Raw genomic sequence first — 17,760 nt, 5'->3', positions numbered from 1 at the left:
CAGCGAAGGGCTGTCAATACAGATGCCCACGCTGCCACTCTGATCCCCGACTGGCGCCGCGACGCCAGTACTGATCTGGGGATCGCGGTGGGAGGACAGAGTCCGTACTAACCGGACTCTGTCTACCTCCCAAGACTGCTGCCGGAGTCGCCGGGGATTCAGGTAAGCCGCGCATCGCTGGCTAGCGGCGGCGCGCGGAATGCCTTAAGATGCAGTCCTTTAGCCTCTGGTCCTGGGGACAGACCGGAGGCTGCTGGTAGTGGCGGCGGGCCCCCCCATTACCCGCGGGACCACTAGACCACCAGGGATAACAGGCAAGCGGGAAGCCAGCATCCCTGGGGTTATGGCCAGCCAGGGGAGGAAGCCTTCCCTGTTCAGCGGCTCCTCAGCTCAGCACGCAGTCTGGCGTCGCTGAGCTGCAGACTCTTCGGCCACTCCTCCTCTGAGGTCTCTGGGGGCCATTTTCTTTGTGGCAACGCAGATCTCAGGGAGCACGCGGACCGGTCCCCCTGTGTACCTCTCCCCTGATCAAGGACAGCGTACACAGCACTATAGCCCTCCCAGACACTGAATCTGGGCAGGTTAATTGTAGTGGAAAGGTGCAGTGAGTATATCTTCTCTGCATGGTATGTGACTTTTGCTAGTGCTGCCTGTCTGTGCTTATTTTCCGCTACTGTCAGCTTATACCTGTCCCTTTACTTCTCCTAAAAGCCCTACAGGTGTGTGGGGGAGGGGCGTTTCTACAGACCTCACCTATATAAATCACGTATTTGTGAGGTTCGTCACATACAGTTGTGTGCGACACAGTGCCATATTGTGGGCTGTTGTTCAACACACCGGTGAGTGCGTTTACTTCTGTCCTGTCGCCAGATATATAATATATTCTGTGATGTCAGACGAGGAGGTTGAGCGCTCAGTGGCTCCGGTGTTGGCCTCCTGCGGAAGCTGTTCTGCAGGAGTGGATAGGGAGGATTTGTCACAGGATGGCCTGTGTAGTCGGTGCCAGGTTAGCTCCTGGCCCATCCAGACCTTCTCTGACGCAGGAACCACCGTGGGCGATGTTTTCTCAAGTGCTGGTGTCTATTGCGGACCGTCTGTCGGTCCCGACTGCTCTCCCTACTAGGGCGTTACCCCAGCCGACCATCCCCCATTCCCCGGGTGTCCCGCAGTTATTGCAGAGTCCTCCTGGGTCTCAGTCTGTGGGTCCATATGCAGGGTTGCCTATGTATATACAGGCTTCCCCTGTGCCGCAGCAGCTAGGGTTTCAAAACGACCACTCAAGGCCCGGGCGGCTCAGGTATCGGACTCAGAGGGTTCATCAGATGATGGGGAGGTCCCTGATGACACTGACTCGGACGCCTCGGTCCAGGAAATGGATACCAAGTCGTCCATTAATGTGCGAGCACTAGTTAGGGCGGTGCGAGCCATTCTTCTTATAGAGGATGAGGCACCGGTTCCTAAGTCGAAGTTTCCTAGTTTCAAAAAAACTAAGGTGGCTTCTGCGGTGTTTACCCTGTCGGATCAGTTGATGGATCATATGGAGGTAGCTTGGCAGGCGCCCAGTAAGAGATTCCTTCCTCAGAAGCGGTTGGCTGCTAATTATCCCTTCCCTGAGGCACATTGTAAAAAATGGGAAACTCCACCGGCGGTGGATTCCCATGTCACCCGTTTAACGCGGGCCGCTACCTTACCATTACCGTCGATATCCTCGCTGAAGGATCCCACGGACAGGAAAGTTGAGACTTGCTTAAAGTCTATTTACTCCCTCTCCGGGGAGGTGGCCCGACCGTCCATGGCCATCTCCTGGGCGGCCAAGGCCATTGAGGGGTGGGCCAATGCATTGGAACATACCTTCCCGGACGACGCTCCGGATGTCCAGAGGGCGTTGTTGGGACAGATGAGGGACGTAGCTTCTTACATTGGGGAAGCTTCTTTAGATGCTAGTCTGCTGACTTCGCAGGTATCGGCTGCAGCGGTGTCTGCCCGCCGATCCTTATGGTTGCGGTCCTGGAGAGCGGACTCTGATTCAAAGAAAGGCCTGGAGGCCTTACCTTTCAATGGGGAATTACTATTTGGACCGGACTTGGACAAAATAGTGGATACCCTGGCTAAGTCCAAGTCGGCTTTCCTCCCTTCGGCGGCACTGCCTGCTAAGGTTCGGAGTTCGGCTTTTCGTTCCTTTCAGGTTCAGGGTAAGGCAAAAGGTCAGTCCTTCCCGAGACAGTCTGCGAGTAAGACTGCCTCTAAACCCAAGAAGCAAGCCTGGAGTGCTTGGCGCTCTTCTTCCAAGCAGGAAGATAAACCTGCGGCCTGATGGGACAGGCCTCCCTCTGGGGGACCTCAGAGGTGGGCGGCCGACTTCTTCTATTTACCCAGTGCTGGCACAATACCACCACGGATGCCTGGGTTCGAGAAGTGGTCTCCCAGGGGTGCGCCCTGTCTTTTCGGCACAGACCACCCCACCAGTTTTTCTGCACCAGTCCTTCTCAGGACAAGACCAAGGCGTTACAGATTCAGGAGGCTATAGAGTCCTTGCTGAAAGCAGGGGTCATTGTTCCCGTTCCTCAATCACAACGAGGGACGGGGTATTATTCGTCTCTGTTTCTGGTGCAGAAACCCAATGGTTCTCATCGCCCTATCCTCAACTTGAAGTCTCTGAACAAATTCCTCAGAGTTCCCAAGTTCAGGATGGAAACGTTACGTTCCATCATTCTGGCGATGGAACTGGGGGATTACATGGTGTCCCTGGATATCCAGGACGCCTACCTCCATGTTCCGATAGCACCTTCGCACCAGCGGTATCTGAGGTTCGCTATCCTTCAACACCACTATCAGTTCCGAGCGCTACCCTTTGGTCTCTCCACGGCACCGAGGGTGTTCACGAAGATTATGGCGGTCATGGCCGCACATCTTCGGAACCAGAGTGTACGGCTGCTGCCGTATCTGGACGACGACCTGTTGCTGGCAAGCTCCCCGGAGGTACTGCTTCAACATCTCCACCTGACGATCGCTTGCCTGCAAGCACACGGGTGGTTGATAAATTGGAAAAAGTCCATCCCTGAGTCCATCACAGCGGATGGCTCTTTTGGGAGCCCTGCTGGATTCGCGTCAGCAAAGGATTTTCCTGACTCCAGAGAAGGTCGCCTCCCTACAGCTGCAGATACGCAGTTGCCTGAGCAGTCGCCGCCTGTCGGTCCATTCGGCTATGAGAGTTCTGGGGTCCATGGTGTCGACATTCGACATGGTGGAATTTGCCCAGTTCCATTCCCGGCTCCTGCAGGGGCTGATTCTATCGGAATGGAACGGGTTACCTCACCGGATCCGCTCTCAGGTGCTGGTGTTGTCCCCGGAGGTTCGGCACTCTTTGGCTTGGTGGCTTCAGACAGCTCATCTGGTCGAGTGGCGCCCCTTTTGGATCCCGGACTGGGTCCTGCTCACGACTGATGCCAGTCTCCGGGGTTGGGGTGCAGTGACCGGCTCATTGTCGCTTCATGGTCATTGGTCTGCGGAAGAAGCACTTCTTCCCATGCGGGCAGTATACAGGGCCCTGCAGTCGTCCGGTCCCGTTCTTCACGGAAGGGCGGTACAGGTGCAGTCCGACAACGCCACCACGGTGGCGTATATCAACCACCAAGGAGGAACTCGCAGTCGGGCAGCGATGTCGGAGGTGTCTCGCATCCTGACTTGGGCGGAGTGTCACATTCCAGCGATCTCGGCGGTCTTCATCCCCGGAATCCTCAATTGGGAAGCGGACTTCCTCAGCCGTCACGACGTGCATCCCGGGGAATGGTCACTTCACCCAGAGGTGTTTCAGCTACTCGTGGACAGGTGGGGACTGCCGGAGCTGGACTTGATGGCCCCCCGTCACAATCACAAGTTGCCCGTTTACGGGTCAAGGACAAGAGGCGCAAGTCTGGTGGACGCGCTGTCGGTGAAATGGACGTTTCACCTGGCGTATCTGTTTCCTCCAATATCCCTACTTCCTCGGGTTCTGCGGAAATTCAAGCAGGGCGGCGGCACGCTCGTGCTGGTGGCTCCGGCGTGGCCCAGACGGCCTTGGTTTTCCGATCTCAGGAGCCTCTCCATCGACGCGCCGTACCTTCTTCCTCAGCGTCCGGACCTGTTGTCTCAAGGGCCCTGCCTTTACCCGGATTTGGGTCGGCTGTCTTTGACGGCGTGGCTCTTGAGACAGCCGTCTTGAGGTCTCGGGGCTTCTCCAGTTCGGTTATTGGTACCATGCTCAGGGCACGCAAGCCTGCTTCAGCACGGATTTATCACATGTTGTGGCACACTTTCTTTCAGTGGTGTGAGTCCAGACATTATGATCCTCAGGTGTTCCGAGTTTCTAGGATCTTGGAATTTCTTCAATCAGGATTGGACCTCGGCTTACGCCTTGCATCTCTGAAGGTTAATTTGTCCGCCTTGTCCGTGTGGTTTAAATGGCGGATTGCAATACTGCCGGATGTTCACACCTTTTTCCAAGGTGTTCTCAGGATCCAGCCTCCCTTGTGCCTCCTGTGGCTCCTTGGGACTTGGCGGTGGTTCTACGGGTCCTGCAGGGTCCTCCGTTTGAGCCTCTTGAGTCGGTGGAGCTCAAGTGGCTGACATTTAAGACTGTTTTTCTCCTGGCAATTGCTTCTGCCAGGAGGGTGTCTGAATTGGGGTCGCTTTCCTGTCGCCCTCCTTTCCTGATTTTTCACCAGGACAGAGCGGTGCTCCGCACTCGTCCTGAGTTTTTGCCCAAAGTGGTCTCGAAGTTCCACATTAATCAGGAATTTGTTGTGCCAGCTTTTCAGTCCCCTGATCTTTCAGCTGGTGAGACTTCCTTAGATGTGGTCCGGGCGCTTAGAATCTATGTGGGCCGGACGGCTTCGGTTAGGAAGTCTGATTCCTTTTTTATCCTCTTTGGTTTTCACAAGAGGGGTTGACCTGCCAACAAACAAACATTAGCCCATTGGCTTCGTTCCGTTATTTGTGAGGCTTATGCACAGGAGGGTTTACCTGTGCCAGCCTCTGTTAAGGCTCATTCCACTCGTTCTGTGGGTCCTTCTTGGGCTACTAGACGTGGCGCTTCTGCTGTTCAGCTGTGTAAGGCGGCCACTTGGTCTTCAATTCAAACGTTTTTGAGGTTCTATGCGTTTGACACCTTCGCCTCTCAGGATGCATCCTTTGGGCGCCGGGTGCTCCTTTCAGCACAGGAGCGTCCCCGCCCTTAGTTGAACTGCTTTGGGACATCCCCAAGGTCAACCCTGTGGTCCCCCTATGGACCCTGATGTAGAAAACAAGAGATATGGTAAGAACTTACCTTTATCTCTGTTTCTACGAAGTCCATAGGGTCCACAGGGCGCCCGCCCTGACGCACCTGGCTTCAAATGGGCTGTGTGGCTGGTCACCGGTTTTCCATCTCCCATTTCTGTGAGTATGGTTTCTTGTGTGTTCCAGTCTTCCTTCTCTCTGTTTAGTCTCCTCCTCCGGCCTAGGCTGCTTACCAACTGAGGTGCCTGTGGCTCAGGGGCGGGGTATAGAGGAGGACCCAAGTGCATCCTGGGAGCTAAAAGCTTAACTGTGTGGTGCCCATGGATCCTGATCCAGCTATATCCCCAAGGTCAACCCTGTGGACCCTATGGACTTCGTAGAAACAGAGATAACAAAGGTACGTTCTTACCATATCTCTTGTTTTTTACTCCACCCCCACACAAACGCTACCTACTCAACAGACCCCGCCTCCACTAGGGCTGCTTCCAGAAATTTCCCAGGCTGGTTTTCCATTCCAATCCGTCCCTAACAATAGCTATATTATATAATAAGATTTTACTAGGGCTGCGGCCACAACATGCAGTATAAGGAACATTGTGAAACTGAGCTCCCTGTTAGCGCACCAGACCAAACTATAGCTTGCCAAGTGCTAATTATGCTCCCTCCATGGGTTGGCAATACTCTACAATAAAACATATGTAAACCCCTCTTTAGAAATCTGTTTGCCCCTGAGCAAAATGGAAGAGGCACGGGGAAATAGTGGTTTCGATTATTTGTTGTCCTGCTCACAGTTGAATTTTAAAGAAGAGCGACATTACAGAGGGGAGCTGGCATAAAGATCAATGGTCCCATCTCCAGCCAAGCCCGGTACGACGCTGGCGAGGGGGCCGCCGTGAGCCCCCTCAGCCCAGCGCATAACCAGTGGCATAGGAGGCTGCTTCTTAGCAGCCGCAAGCAGTCTCTGATGTAAGAGGGGGGGGAGGCGGTCCTCCAGCAAGCCCCGGCCCGGGTAATTAGTACCCTCTCGGCGCCCCTGTCTCCAGCGCTACATGGGCTCGCATTGACCATTCCACACAGAATAAAGTGTACACTTCAGTGTTATTAAGAGAACAATCCATGTCAATGGGTATGGGGGAATATTACAATGATCAGTTACTAAAGTAAATGTGGGGATATTTTATAAATTTCAACTTTCTCTCCTAGCAAAGCCACGATGTACTGACAGAGCTATTCTCAGCCGGTAACAGCCATATGCATGACATGCAAAGCTTTAAGATGACGAAGGAGAAGGCTCTAAAAGAACTGATTGACAAACTGCTGGAAAGTGCTCAGAATAATCAGTTTGGAAGTGCAAATAGTAAGGTAGAAAACAGATTTTATTTATCTAAATTTGTTACCACATTTCCATTTATTGGCTAAATGCACATGCTTGCCCCACTTCCATAGGAACAGCGATAAAAAAACGTAAAAGCTTCACTGTGTACTTTTAAACAAAGATCGCTCATCCATTTGTTGAGGACCAGTTTTTAGTGTTTCATGATTATTGCATATCGGGCTCCTTGTTCTGGGGTGCAAAGAGTTTTCCCGATATTGTGGTCCCAGAACAATGGCAAATTGGTGTTTTTGATTTGCATATTAAAACACTAGTAAAATTGACCTGGCATTTGCTGGGTCACTTCAGCCTGCTACCGTTATGTCCCCTTGCTGTACTTGCCAGCCCTCCTGGCCTCTTCTGCAGGATGGCTGTCCTATCTCCTGCAGCGGTCGCAATTGGGGCACCGAGACATGACAGGAACACTGCATTATCATATCATTTATTTATGTGGCACCTTACAAAGTACATAAACAGGTTGACCAGTGAGTTACAATACAATACAATACAGGATCAGGGCATGGATAATGTACATTGCTACATTAGCGGCCATAACACCCAGATAAGCAACAGAGCATAAGCAACCAAGTGTTAGGTTCCCTAGTGAGGAGTAAGAAGTATATGAAAGTAAAGTAAGGAGAAGCACAAGAGGGTAGAGGGCCCTGCTCGTGAGAGCTTACATTCTAAAGGGGAGGGGCAGACAAACGTGTGACACAGATGGGGTAGACAGGGAGGAAGGAGCATGTAGCAGCAAGTTATATGAAAGCTGGAATGCTTTGATGAAGTAGTGGGTCTTGAGAGCCCATTTGAAGGATTGTGGAGAGTCTGATGGGAAGAGGGAGAGCGTTTTAAAGGGGAGCAGTGCGGGCAAAATCTTGGAGGCAGGAGTGAGAAGAAGTAATCAGTTGGCGGCAGGCATTTTTTGAATGAAGAGGGCGGACAGGAGAGTGAAGGGAGACTAGGTCAGATATGCAAGTGGGAGAGGAATGGGTGAGGACTTTGTAAGAGAGTGTGAGAACCTTGAATTGGGTTCTGAAAGGGAAGGGGAGCCAGTGGAGGGCTTGTAGAAGAGGGGAGGCAGATGTAGAGCATTTGGAGAGGAAGATGAGTCTAGCAGCAGCATTGAGGACAGATTGGAGAGGAGAGAGATGGGAGTTGGGAGGACAGATAGGAGATTACAGTAGTCCAATCTGGAGGTGACCAGTGAGTATATGAGGGCTTTAGTGCCATCCTGGGTGAGAATCCTGGGTCTAATCTTGGAAATATTTTTAAGATGGACTTGACAGGACTGCGAGAGCATCTGGATATGTGGTGTATGCATTCCTTATGATCTTTATACCCAAATGTCGCTATTTAGCGTTGTAAGTCGCACAAGAAATAATTGCTTTCCAGACTTTAATTGTGGTTCCAAAGCACAAAAAGATATTATTCACATGAAAGCATCTAGTTACACGCCTTGATCTATAATACAATTAGCGCAAAGGTTATACAATCACAAGGTACAGTTGTTACATACACAAGCGCTCTGGATCCAGATTTCCCGGCATCAACGATGAAGCCTCCGCCTACAGCAAAAAGATGATGACTAACTACCAGAAATAGAGAGCTTGCATATTTACCTTTACAGAGATAGGCAATACAATAGAACGAATTGTCATAATCCGATTGGTTCTTCTGTTACGATACAGTTCATAGGTCAGTTTGTATTGTAATAGTTCAGCCCTCCAACGGCTCTTTGTGTGCATTTTCCCGCCGAAGAACAAATCTAAACTGGCTAATAAACATTACATTACAGAATACACTTCAATGCCTATCTCTCTATGATCCATAACTTGCAGCCGCATGTTGCGATCTCCTTGCCAATGGAACCGGAAATCTGCAAATAAACAGTGGTTTAGAATAGCACCAAACATAGTCTGCTTATCATGTACTAAACCTTAGATACCAAATACATGTATTTCACAATAGACTTGATAACGAATAAAACCTTTAATATTAACCTTAATGCTAGGGAACCTTTTGTGTAAGTATGCAATGTGCCAGTGTGGAGATATTAAGAAAAGACGATAGTATGCGTTGTGCGTCTATATGTTTGTGGAGTACACCATGGTACGTGCTTTGCGGGGTTGTTCATATTATGTGTATTAATAAATGTACGTATTTGTATAATGAGGACTTTTAACCTAGGTCAGTGGCAGACGCACGACGCTAATAATCATAATATAGCGCTGTATACGGGGTATCGTGTAGGCAACGCAAAATGGCGTTGTGCAGATATTATTGTTACAATTTAGGTCTCAGCCAACCATCCGGCTTCGACAGGTGTGAAGGGGAGGGATGAGTCCAGGATAACTCCAAGACAGCGCAGATAGTTGTGCCATCAATGATAAAGAAATTGTGGGAAGTGCGGTAATGTTATCAGAGATACTTTTACTAATACTTTATAGTGTAAATAAACTCTTGTTAATCGGTATGTAATTTATACTCTGTGCTTTTGGTTTCTTGAAACTTGGGGTTGCAGTTTAAAAAGAAAAGTTTAAACTACACAGTTATGGCTAGATACACTAAGCCCTGGAAAGAGCGAGAGTACCGACCAATCGGCTTCAATCAGCTTACAGGCTGTGTGTGAAAAATGACCGTTAGGAGCTGATAAGTTGGTACTTTATCACTCTCCAAGTCTTAGTACATCTCCCCCTATGTGTTGGTGGATGAGGAAAGTGCAAAGTATATTGTAGGACTGTCCCTCTACACCAGTGGTGGCCAATAAGCGGCCCTCCAGCTGCTGTTGAACTATACAGCCAAGCATGCCCTGCAATAGTCTCAGCATTAACAAGTAGCAAAACTGTAGCAGGATATGCTGGTATATGTAGTTCTACAGCAGCAGGAGGGCCACTCATTGCCCAGCCCTGCTCTATACCCCCAATGAATCTCAGAGTGCACCAGAAGACACGGGGGTATTCAATTAGGTGCGAAAAGCTTGTTTCTGCTGAAAAGTATTGTGGTGACGTCATTTCGCCAGGCGAAACTTATCCCCGTATTCATTTCCAAAGACTTTTCGCTGGTGCGTAAAATCAATGCATTGGTATAGGTGAAAAAGATTCGCCTATGAAACCTGTTGAAAAAAGTGCAGAATTGGGTTTTTGGGTTGCAAACTTGCGGGAACCACCCAGCGCCCTTGGGACAGTCCCCCAAAGGTAAACTGTCAAAAAAAAGTTTAAAAAGTACTTACCCCAAAAAATGACTTTGAAAAAGTACAAAGTTGGGGGACAAACTTAAAAACTAGCGAAATAGACTCCAGGGGGGTCCCAAGTATGCCCCAGGTGTTTTTAAGATTGCAGGTGGATTTTTAAGGTTTTTTTAAACTTCACTTTAGCAACTTCAAAATATGCTAACACCCGTCCCATTTTCATGTACCTCAAATTTGCTGGGACTGCTTACTTTCTGCAAAAAAACCCGCTAAATGCTATTCTTCACCACTTCTGCAAAGACCCTAATTAGCAGCTATTGAGAGCATTTAAGTACCACAAATACCTTCAGCAGGCCTATTCTAGGGGGGACTATAGTGATCCCCAATGTCAGAGCATCTTTTGGGGGGGTGTCAGGCTGATTTCCCCAAACCTGACGGGACTTTTCGCCAGGTCCGAATTTGCCAGTTCCCGTTTTCGCCGATATTGAATACAGGGATAAGCGGTGACTCTCTCGATGCTTTTTCGCATGCCTGTGGCCCGTATTCAGAAAGAGTTGGTTGGGGTATTGTGCATGCTCTGTTATAAATATGTATGTTTGACTTCTGCTGCTATGTCGGATTTGGGGGTGTTCCTTCACCCCCCAGCACACGGCAAACAAGTATCTTAAGCTGCATAATAAAGCTCAGAGTATGTGTGTATGTATAAAATGAGCGCCCTTTTTCGAAATGACTGACCGGAAGTGATGTCATGGATGATCTAAACGAGACAATTGGAGCCCTGTCTCATTAAGGGTATAAAAAGTGGCAAACCCTGACTAACTGCACCCCTTGATGAAGTCCCCAAGTGGATGAAACGCGTTGGGATAGCTGCCTTGTCTGACTGGATGAACTCTTACAGATAAGCATCTCATTTTTGTAGAAAAACTTCCTATATATTTTTAACAAGTTTTTGAACCTTTTTAAACAATACCTTTTTACTTGCTTTTATCCACTGATCCCTTTGTGTAAACTGTTTTTTTTAAATATTTGAATATATAAACTCCATTCGTTTTTTAAGATGTATTTAAATGTATGAATTGCATTTTTAATGTCATCTTAAATATTTATTAGCACTATTTGCACATTGTGGGAAATTCAATTAATTTATTTGTATTATCTGTGCTTGTATGCACAGGACCTAGATATACTTTTTAAATATTAAATTGTGATTTTTATTTTTACACTTTGTATGGTACATTTGTTGGTTTATGTTACACATTCCACAAATCATTGTAGAATATATGTAAGTCGCTGATCACCTAACATATTTGCACTATTTTCACATTTTAAGGGCTCATCCAAAAGTCCTCTTACGTTTGGTTCTAGCTGACACCTTTTATATTAAGGGAGTACGTATTATTACATATATTTTGTATCAATCCTCTAGAAAACTTGAAGGTGGCGCCGACACATTTTTGGTGTATCTATTAATTATTCGTTTTGTTTATTTGTGGTTTGACAGTATGTGTATATATATGTGTGTATATATATATACATACACAGTCAGGTCCATAAATATTGGGACATTGACAGAATCTTCAGATTTTGGCCTCTATTCAGCACCACAATAGTTTTGAAATGAAACAAACAAGATGTGCTTTAACTGCAGACTTTCAGATTTAATTTGAGGGTAATTACATCCAAATCGGGTGAACGGTGTAGGAATTACAACAGTTTCAATGTGTGCCTCCCACTTTTTAAGGGGCCAAAAGTAATGGGATTATCAACTCAAAAGCTATTTCATGGACAGGTGTGGGCTATTCCCTCATTATTTCATTATCAATTAAGCAGGTAAAAGGTCTGGAGTTGATTCTAGGTGTGACATTTGCATTTGGAATCAGTTGCTGTCAACTCAATATGAGATCCAAAGAGCTGTCACTATCAGTGAAGCAAGCCATCATTAGGCTGAAAAATCAAAACAAACCCATCAGAGAGAAATCAAAAACATTAGGTGTGGCCAAATCAACTGTTTGGAACATTCTTAAAAAGAAAGAACGCACCGGAGAGCTCAGCAACACCAAAAGACCCAGAAGACCACGGAAAACAACTGTGGTGGATGACAAAAGAATTATTTCCCTGGTGAAGAAAAACCCCTTAACAACAGTTGGCCAAATCAAGAACACTCTCCAGGAGGTAGATGTATATGTATCAAAGTCAACAATCAAGAGAAGACTTCACAAGAGTGAATATAGAGGGTTCACCACCATTAGTGAGTCACAAAAACAGGAAGACCAGATTAGAGTTTGCCAAACAACATCTAAAAAAGCCATTACAGTTCTGGAACAACATCCTATGGACAGATGAGACAAAGATCAACTTGTACCAGAGTGATGGGAAGAGAAGAGAATGAAAGGAAGTGCTCATGATCCAAAACATACCACCTCATCAGTGAAGCATGGTGGTGGTAGTGTCATGGCGTGGGCATGTGTGGCTGCCAATGGAACTGGTTCCCTTGTATTTATTGATGATGTGACTGCTGACAAAAGCAGCAGAATGAATTCTGAAGTGTTTCGGGCAATATTATGTGCTCATATTCAGTCAAATGCTTCAGAACTCATTGGACAGCGCTTCACAGTGCAGCTGGACAATGACCCGAAGCATACTGCAAAAGCAACCAAAGAGTTTTTTAAGGCTAAAAAGTGGAATGTTATGCAATGGCCAAGTCAATCCCTTGACCTGAATCCGATTGAGCATGCATTTCACTTGATGAAGACAAAACTGAAGGGAAAATGCCCCAAGAACAAGCAGGAACTGAAGACATTTGCAGTAGAGGCCTGGCAGAGCATCACCAGGGATGAAACCCAGTGTCTGGTGATGTCTATGCGTTCCAGACTTCAGGCTGTAATTGTCTGCAAAGAATTTGCAACAAAGTATAAAGTGAAAGTTAGATTTAGGATTGTTTAGTTTGTCCCATTACTTTTGGCCCCTTAAAAAGTGGGAGGCACATATAGAAACCGTTGTAATTCCTACACCGTTCACCTGATTTGGATGTAATTACCCTCAAATTAAATCTGAAAGTCTACAGTTAAAGCACATCTTGTTTGTTTCATTTCAAAGCCATTGTGGTGGTGAATAGAGGACAAAATATGAAAATTCTGTCAATGTCCCAATATTTATGGACCTGACTATATATATATATATATATATATATATATATTGTTTAGAATTAATGAAAGAGCTAACAGAAGGAATGACCTATGCCAGAGGATTTTTAATGAGACCAGTACAGTCCCCTCTCCCAGCTCTGCAAATAGAGAATTTAGACAATCTCTTTTGGGATATGGAGAAGCTTTTGACTAAAGCGATTAAAGCTTGGTGGGACATCAAAGGTCTTGAGCATTATATATCAGTGGATAGGATACCAAGAGGTCTGAGGATCTTGAAGAATCCAACATTTGGACCTGATAAAGCAGATTTTATTGAAAAATGGGACAAAATCTTGCACAAATGCTCAGTTGAATTGATGCAGTTGATCATATGCGAGAAAAAAGATGTGATGATTCAACTGGAACAAGAAATTAAAACAAAAGAAACAAGCATTGAGGAATATAAAATGGAAGAAAACTACAAGGAAAATGAGAAAGTCCTCACAAAAAAACTAGAGAAAATAGAAGAACAAGTCATTAAAGGCAAGGAAAAGAAATTTCTAAGAGATGAAACAGGATTATGCCACTAACAAAATTAAACAATGGAGTAGATTCACTACTACAAATCAGACGCGACGAACAGATCCGTACTACAGTTGAACAACCTTGGAAACAACTACCACAAAGGAATATGAATGCATTCAGGGGCGGAATTTCAAGACCATCCCCTAATTTCACTACTAGGAACAGATTTTCAACACTTCAAAGACTTGACTCCACAAGCGATACTGAACATCCTTTTTTATCACCAGGTATGAACACAATCTGCGACCCAGGAAATCCTACCCTAAGGGAAACAGCCACAGTAGCATCGCCACTGAAAAGAAGAAAAAGAGATGGAGAGGAAAACGGGGCAATGGGAGGAGGAATTTTCAAAAAGAGGACTCTCCAGTGAACCTCCAAGAATTGGGCATCTTCAATCTTTCCAAACATACTTTAACAAAGCCAGAAATCAAAGTACTAAGTAAAGGACTTAATTTTGCACCCACCTCAAATATGAATAAATTTGAAGTATTTATAGATCTGAACAAGTATGTGAGAAATCTCACCTTGAAGAGACACTTCATTAGGAAAGAGGCAGCACCCATCAAGAACTATGAACCAATGTCCAAATCGGGATTAAAAGGCAAATCAACCTATTACCCTTTGGAATCTAAAAGCAGCCACATAGTTCTTTTTTCACTTTTTCATAAAAAATCTCTGATTCAGACATGAAGAAGGTGTCGAAACAGAATCTCGGTAATGAGGAAAAGCACGCCATTAAAGAGCTACATAAATATAAGGAGGTCATCATTAAGCAAGCTGATAAAGGGGGGGGGTTGTCATTATGGATAGACAAGCCTATCTAAAGGAGGCCAGCAGATTGCTGAAAGACAAGAACTCATATGTCACATTGCAACAGGATCCTCTAGTAGAATATACAGAGGAACTCAGAGTACTACTTCTACGAGGCCTGCGAGATGGAACCCTTTGTAAAGAAGAATACCAGTACCTGATGATAACTAACCCCATTACCCCCATATTTTACTTTTTACCCAAAATTCACAAGTCTTTGGTAAATCCACCAGGAAGACCTATTGTAGCAGGCATAGATTCTTTGACCTCTCACCTCTCAGAATACGTAGACGTCTTCCTGCAATAATATGTGGTCAAACTAGACTCATACTTGAAAGACACCACGAACCTTTTTCAATACCTGGAAACAATTGAATGGAAAGACACACATAAATGGATCACTATTTATGTACAAGCCCTATACACCTGTATTGTACAATCTCAAAATAAGGATTCAAGAGCACATTCGAAATATCAAGAATAAAGGACATGCGGTTATGTGATGAAATGTCTAGACATTTCATCACATATCACCGATCGAATCCTGAAGAATGCACTTTTAAAGAGATTGAAGAAGTGTCTTTGGGAGACAGAGGAGGAGATCTGGGCAATAAACTTTCGCGGAGAGAAATGTTTTGGATTTTCCAATTAAACACTGACTCCGAGCGGCTTCAACGAAAGCTACGAAATTGCCCCTTTCTTATAAAGGATGAGTCGGTAGCTGTGGTTTTCTATTAAATATCTACAACATTACCATTGTACAGACTCCCATTCTCGTCTGATCTTGGAAGCTAAGCACAATTGGTCTGGGTCAGTACTTGGATGGAAGACCTTCTGGGAATACTCAGTGTTTTAGTATATGATATCTACAGTAGGGCGTCAAATAGCCACTCAGTCCTTTTGAGGATAATGGGTCACGAACGAGTCAGAAATTTTAGAGAAAAATGAAGATTTTATTTATTTATTCATTTACTGAACAGCCTGGATTCACAAGTTTTGGAGCATTGAAGCTATCATTGGATTTTGTTTATTCTATACAAGACGAACTAATCATCTCATATCTCCTTTTTTGGGTTTTAAAATTTTTTTTATCCAAGTAGAAAAGACTTTTTTCATATAAACTACCATATATGTTTTTTCACCATTTTTTACATTGATACTAGAGAATTTTTATGCATTACCTCCGTTGAGTGAATACGCATTTTAACATGTCTAGCTAAACAAATGATTAGGAAGCCAGCTATCTATTTGTATATATCTTTTTATATACATTTTTCTAATTTCTTTCCCCTTCTTCATCATCAGCTGTGTATGAAAGAGGGCGTCCCCGTTACCCTAGCAATGACGATGCTGCTATGTTCCATTCACTACAGGTGTAGTGGAAAATGGGGAGTGGACAAGATACCACCAGTGGGCGGAGACAATGGCGCAAGCTGGAGAACGCTTGAAGAATCCTGTCGAACTGAGATTCAGTTGCACACGGACCACAACAAAATGGCGGACGCATCAGCCGCATACGGACCACAAGAAAATGGCGGACGCAATATTACAGATACGGACATTTCCTGGAGTGGCCTGAAGTTTATTCGTGATACCGATAACATGACAGATGACGCCATCATTGGGCGGAAGCCGAGCAAGAAAGGGCGGAAGCCAGTATACAAATAAGTGGTATTAATCCACCGTGGACTTCAGCAAACGCTAATGAAAAGTTACAAATTTTACATTATGGACAGATGCGAGATAGAATATTATTAATTTAGTATGAACCTCTATAAAAAAAGAGCGCCCTTTTTCGATATGACTGACCGGAAGTGATGTCATGGATGATCTAAACGAGACAATTGGAGCCCTGTCTCATAAAGGGTATAAAAAGTGGCAAACCCTGACTAACTGCACCCCTTGATGAAGTCCCCAAGTGGATGAAACGCGTTGGTAGCTGCCTTGTCTGACTGAATGAACTCTTACAGATAAGCATCTCATTTTTGTAGAAAAACTTCCTATATATTTTTTAACAAGTTTTTGAACCTTTTTAAACAATACCTTTTTACTTGCTTTTATCCACTGATACCTTTGTGTAAACTGTTTTTTTTAAATATTTGAATATATAAACTCCATTCGTTTTTTAAGATGTATTTAAATGTATGAATTGCATTTTTAATGTCATCTTAAATATTTATTAGCACTATTTGCACATTGTGGGAAATTCAATTAATTTATTTGTATTATCTGTGCTTGTATGCACAGGACCTAGATATACTTTTTAAATATTAAATTGTGATTTTTATTTTTACACTTTGTATGGTACATTTGTTGGTTTATATTACACATTCCACAAATCATTGTAGAATATAGGTAAGTCGCTGATCACCCAACATATTTGCACTATAAATATATATATATATGTGTGTGTGTGTGTGTATATATATATATATATATATATATATATATATATTTTCTAATATAATTATAATGTATGTGTGTGTTGTCGAAGCTGAATAATTGGCTGAGACAAGTTCAGTTTAAAATTTAATCGCGGCGACGCCGTTTTGCGACTGGCCTCAAGACACCATCTTGTGAATGGCAGCAAGACTCCATTTTAGAAAAGAAAGCTTACACAAGCGCCATTTTGTCAAAAATACATAGTACACAATCCACAGTGCAAAATTGCTAAAAGTAGCAATTTTGCTACTCACAACGCAAAGTTGCTAAAAAGTAGCACGGACAGCTTTTTCACAATCTTCCCCAAACACCTACCGACGGTGTTTAGCAGACATAAAATAACTTTGCAACACATTAAAATCACCACAAACATATTTGAGCAGTAGCAAAGTAGTGGTGTTTTCCCCTGCATTCACATTAACACATACGCGATGTAGCAAAAAGTAGCAAATTAGTGGTGTTTTCCCTGCACTTCATGTTAAACATAGGACAACGCAAAATAGCTATTTAGACGCACAGCCAGCTTTTTAGTGATCTTTCCAAAACCCATACTGGCATGCTCACACACATACACAGAAGCCTTTCCAACTTAGTGCTGGTCGCTAAGTGCCCCACAGACCCTCAAACGCACAACACAATTTAATGTATTTTCTCCCCGCATACACATTTAAAAGCAATGGTCCCGCAGCACGAAAGGAATGATTATTATTTGGTTTAATCGCAATGTCAGCATATAAAGAAATGAATGTTTTCTGTAACTATGGTTTAGTAAATGGCAAGTGGACCGTGATTGGTGCCGTACTGATCTACTCTGTTCCCACAGCGTTCCGGTGGCATCGGTGAGAAGACCAGAACATGCGGCTATGAAATATGAATGATAGAGAGAATAACTCCTTGAAATGTTGTATGCCATAGTTTAGACAAGATTTATTATGCAGCGGGAAAGTGGACACAATCAGGCTGTTAGAGGCTGATTTTTGTCT

The 17,760-nt window shown here is 44.8% G+C and overlaps 1 protein-coding gene across 2 annotated transcripts in view; it reads left to right on the top strand.

The window, feature by feature from the left end:
- The window catches only part of TDRD9 (tudor domain containing 9), a 331,496-nt gene that overhangs the window by 278,926 nt on the left and 34,810 nt on the right, over nucleotides 1-17,760 (top strand). For both annotated transcript variants that reach the window (XM_088455276.1, XM_088455275.1), the window contains exon 29: nucleotides 6,460-6,618. In XM_088455276.1, coding sequence (XP_088311402.1) covers nucleotides 6,460-6,618 — 159 coding nt within the window. The remainder of the gene's footprint in view (nucleotides 1-6,459; nucleotides 6,619-17,760) is intronic.

The sequence above is a fragment of the Taudactylus pleione genome, unplaced genomic scaffold (assembly GCF_031769625.1).
Source record: "Taudactylus pleione unplaced genomic scaffold, aTauple2 ptg000652l, whole genome shotgun sequence".
In the NCBI taxonomy this organism is placed as follows: domain Eukaryota; kingdom Metazoa; phylum Chordata; class Amphibia; order Anura; family Myobatrachidae; genus Taudactylus; species Taudactylus pleione.
The sequence above is the reverse complement of the archived record's forward strand: the minus strand, read 5'-3'. Positions and strand labels throughout refer to the sequence as shown.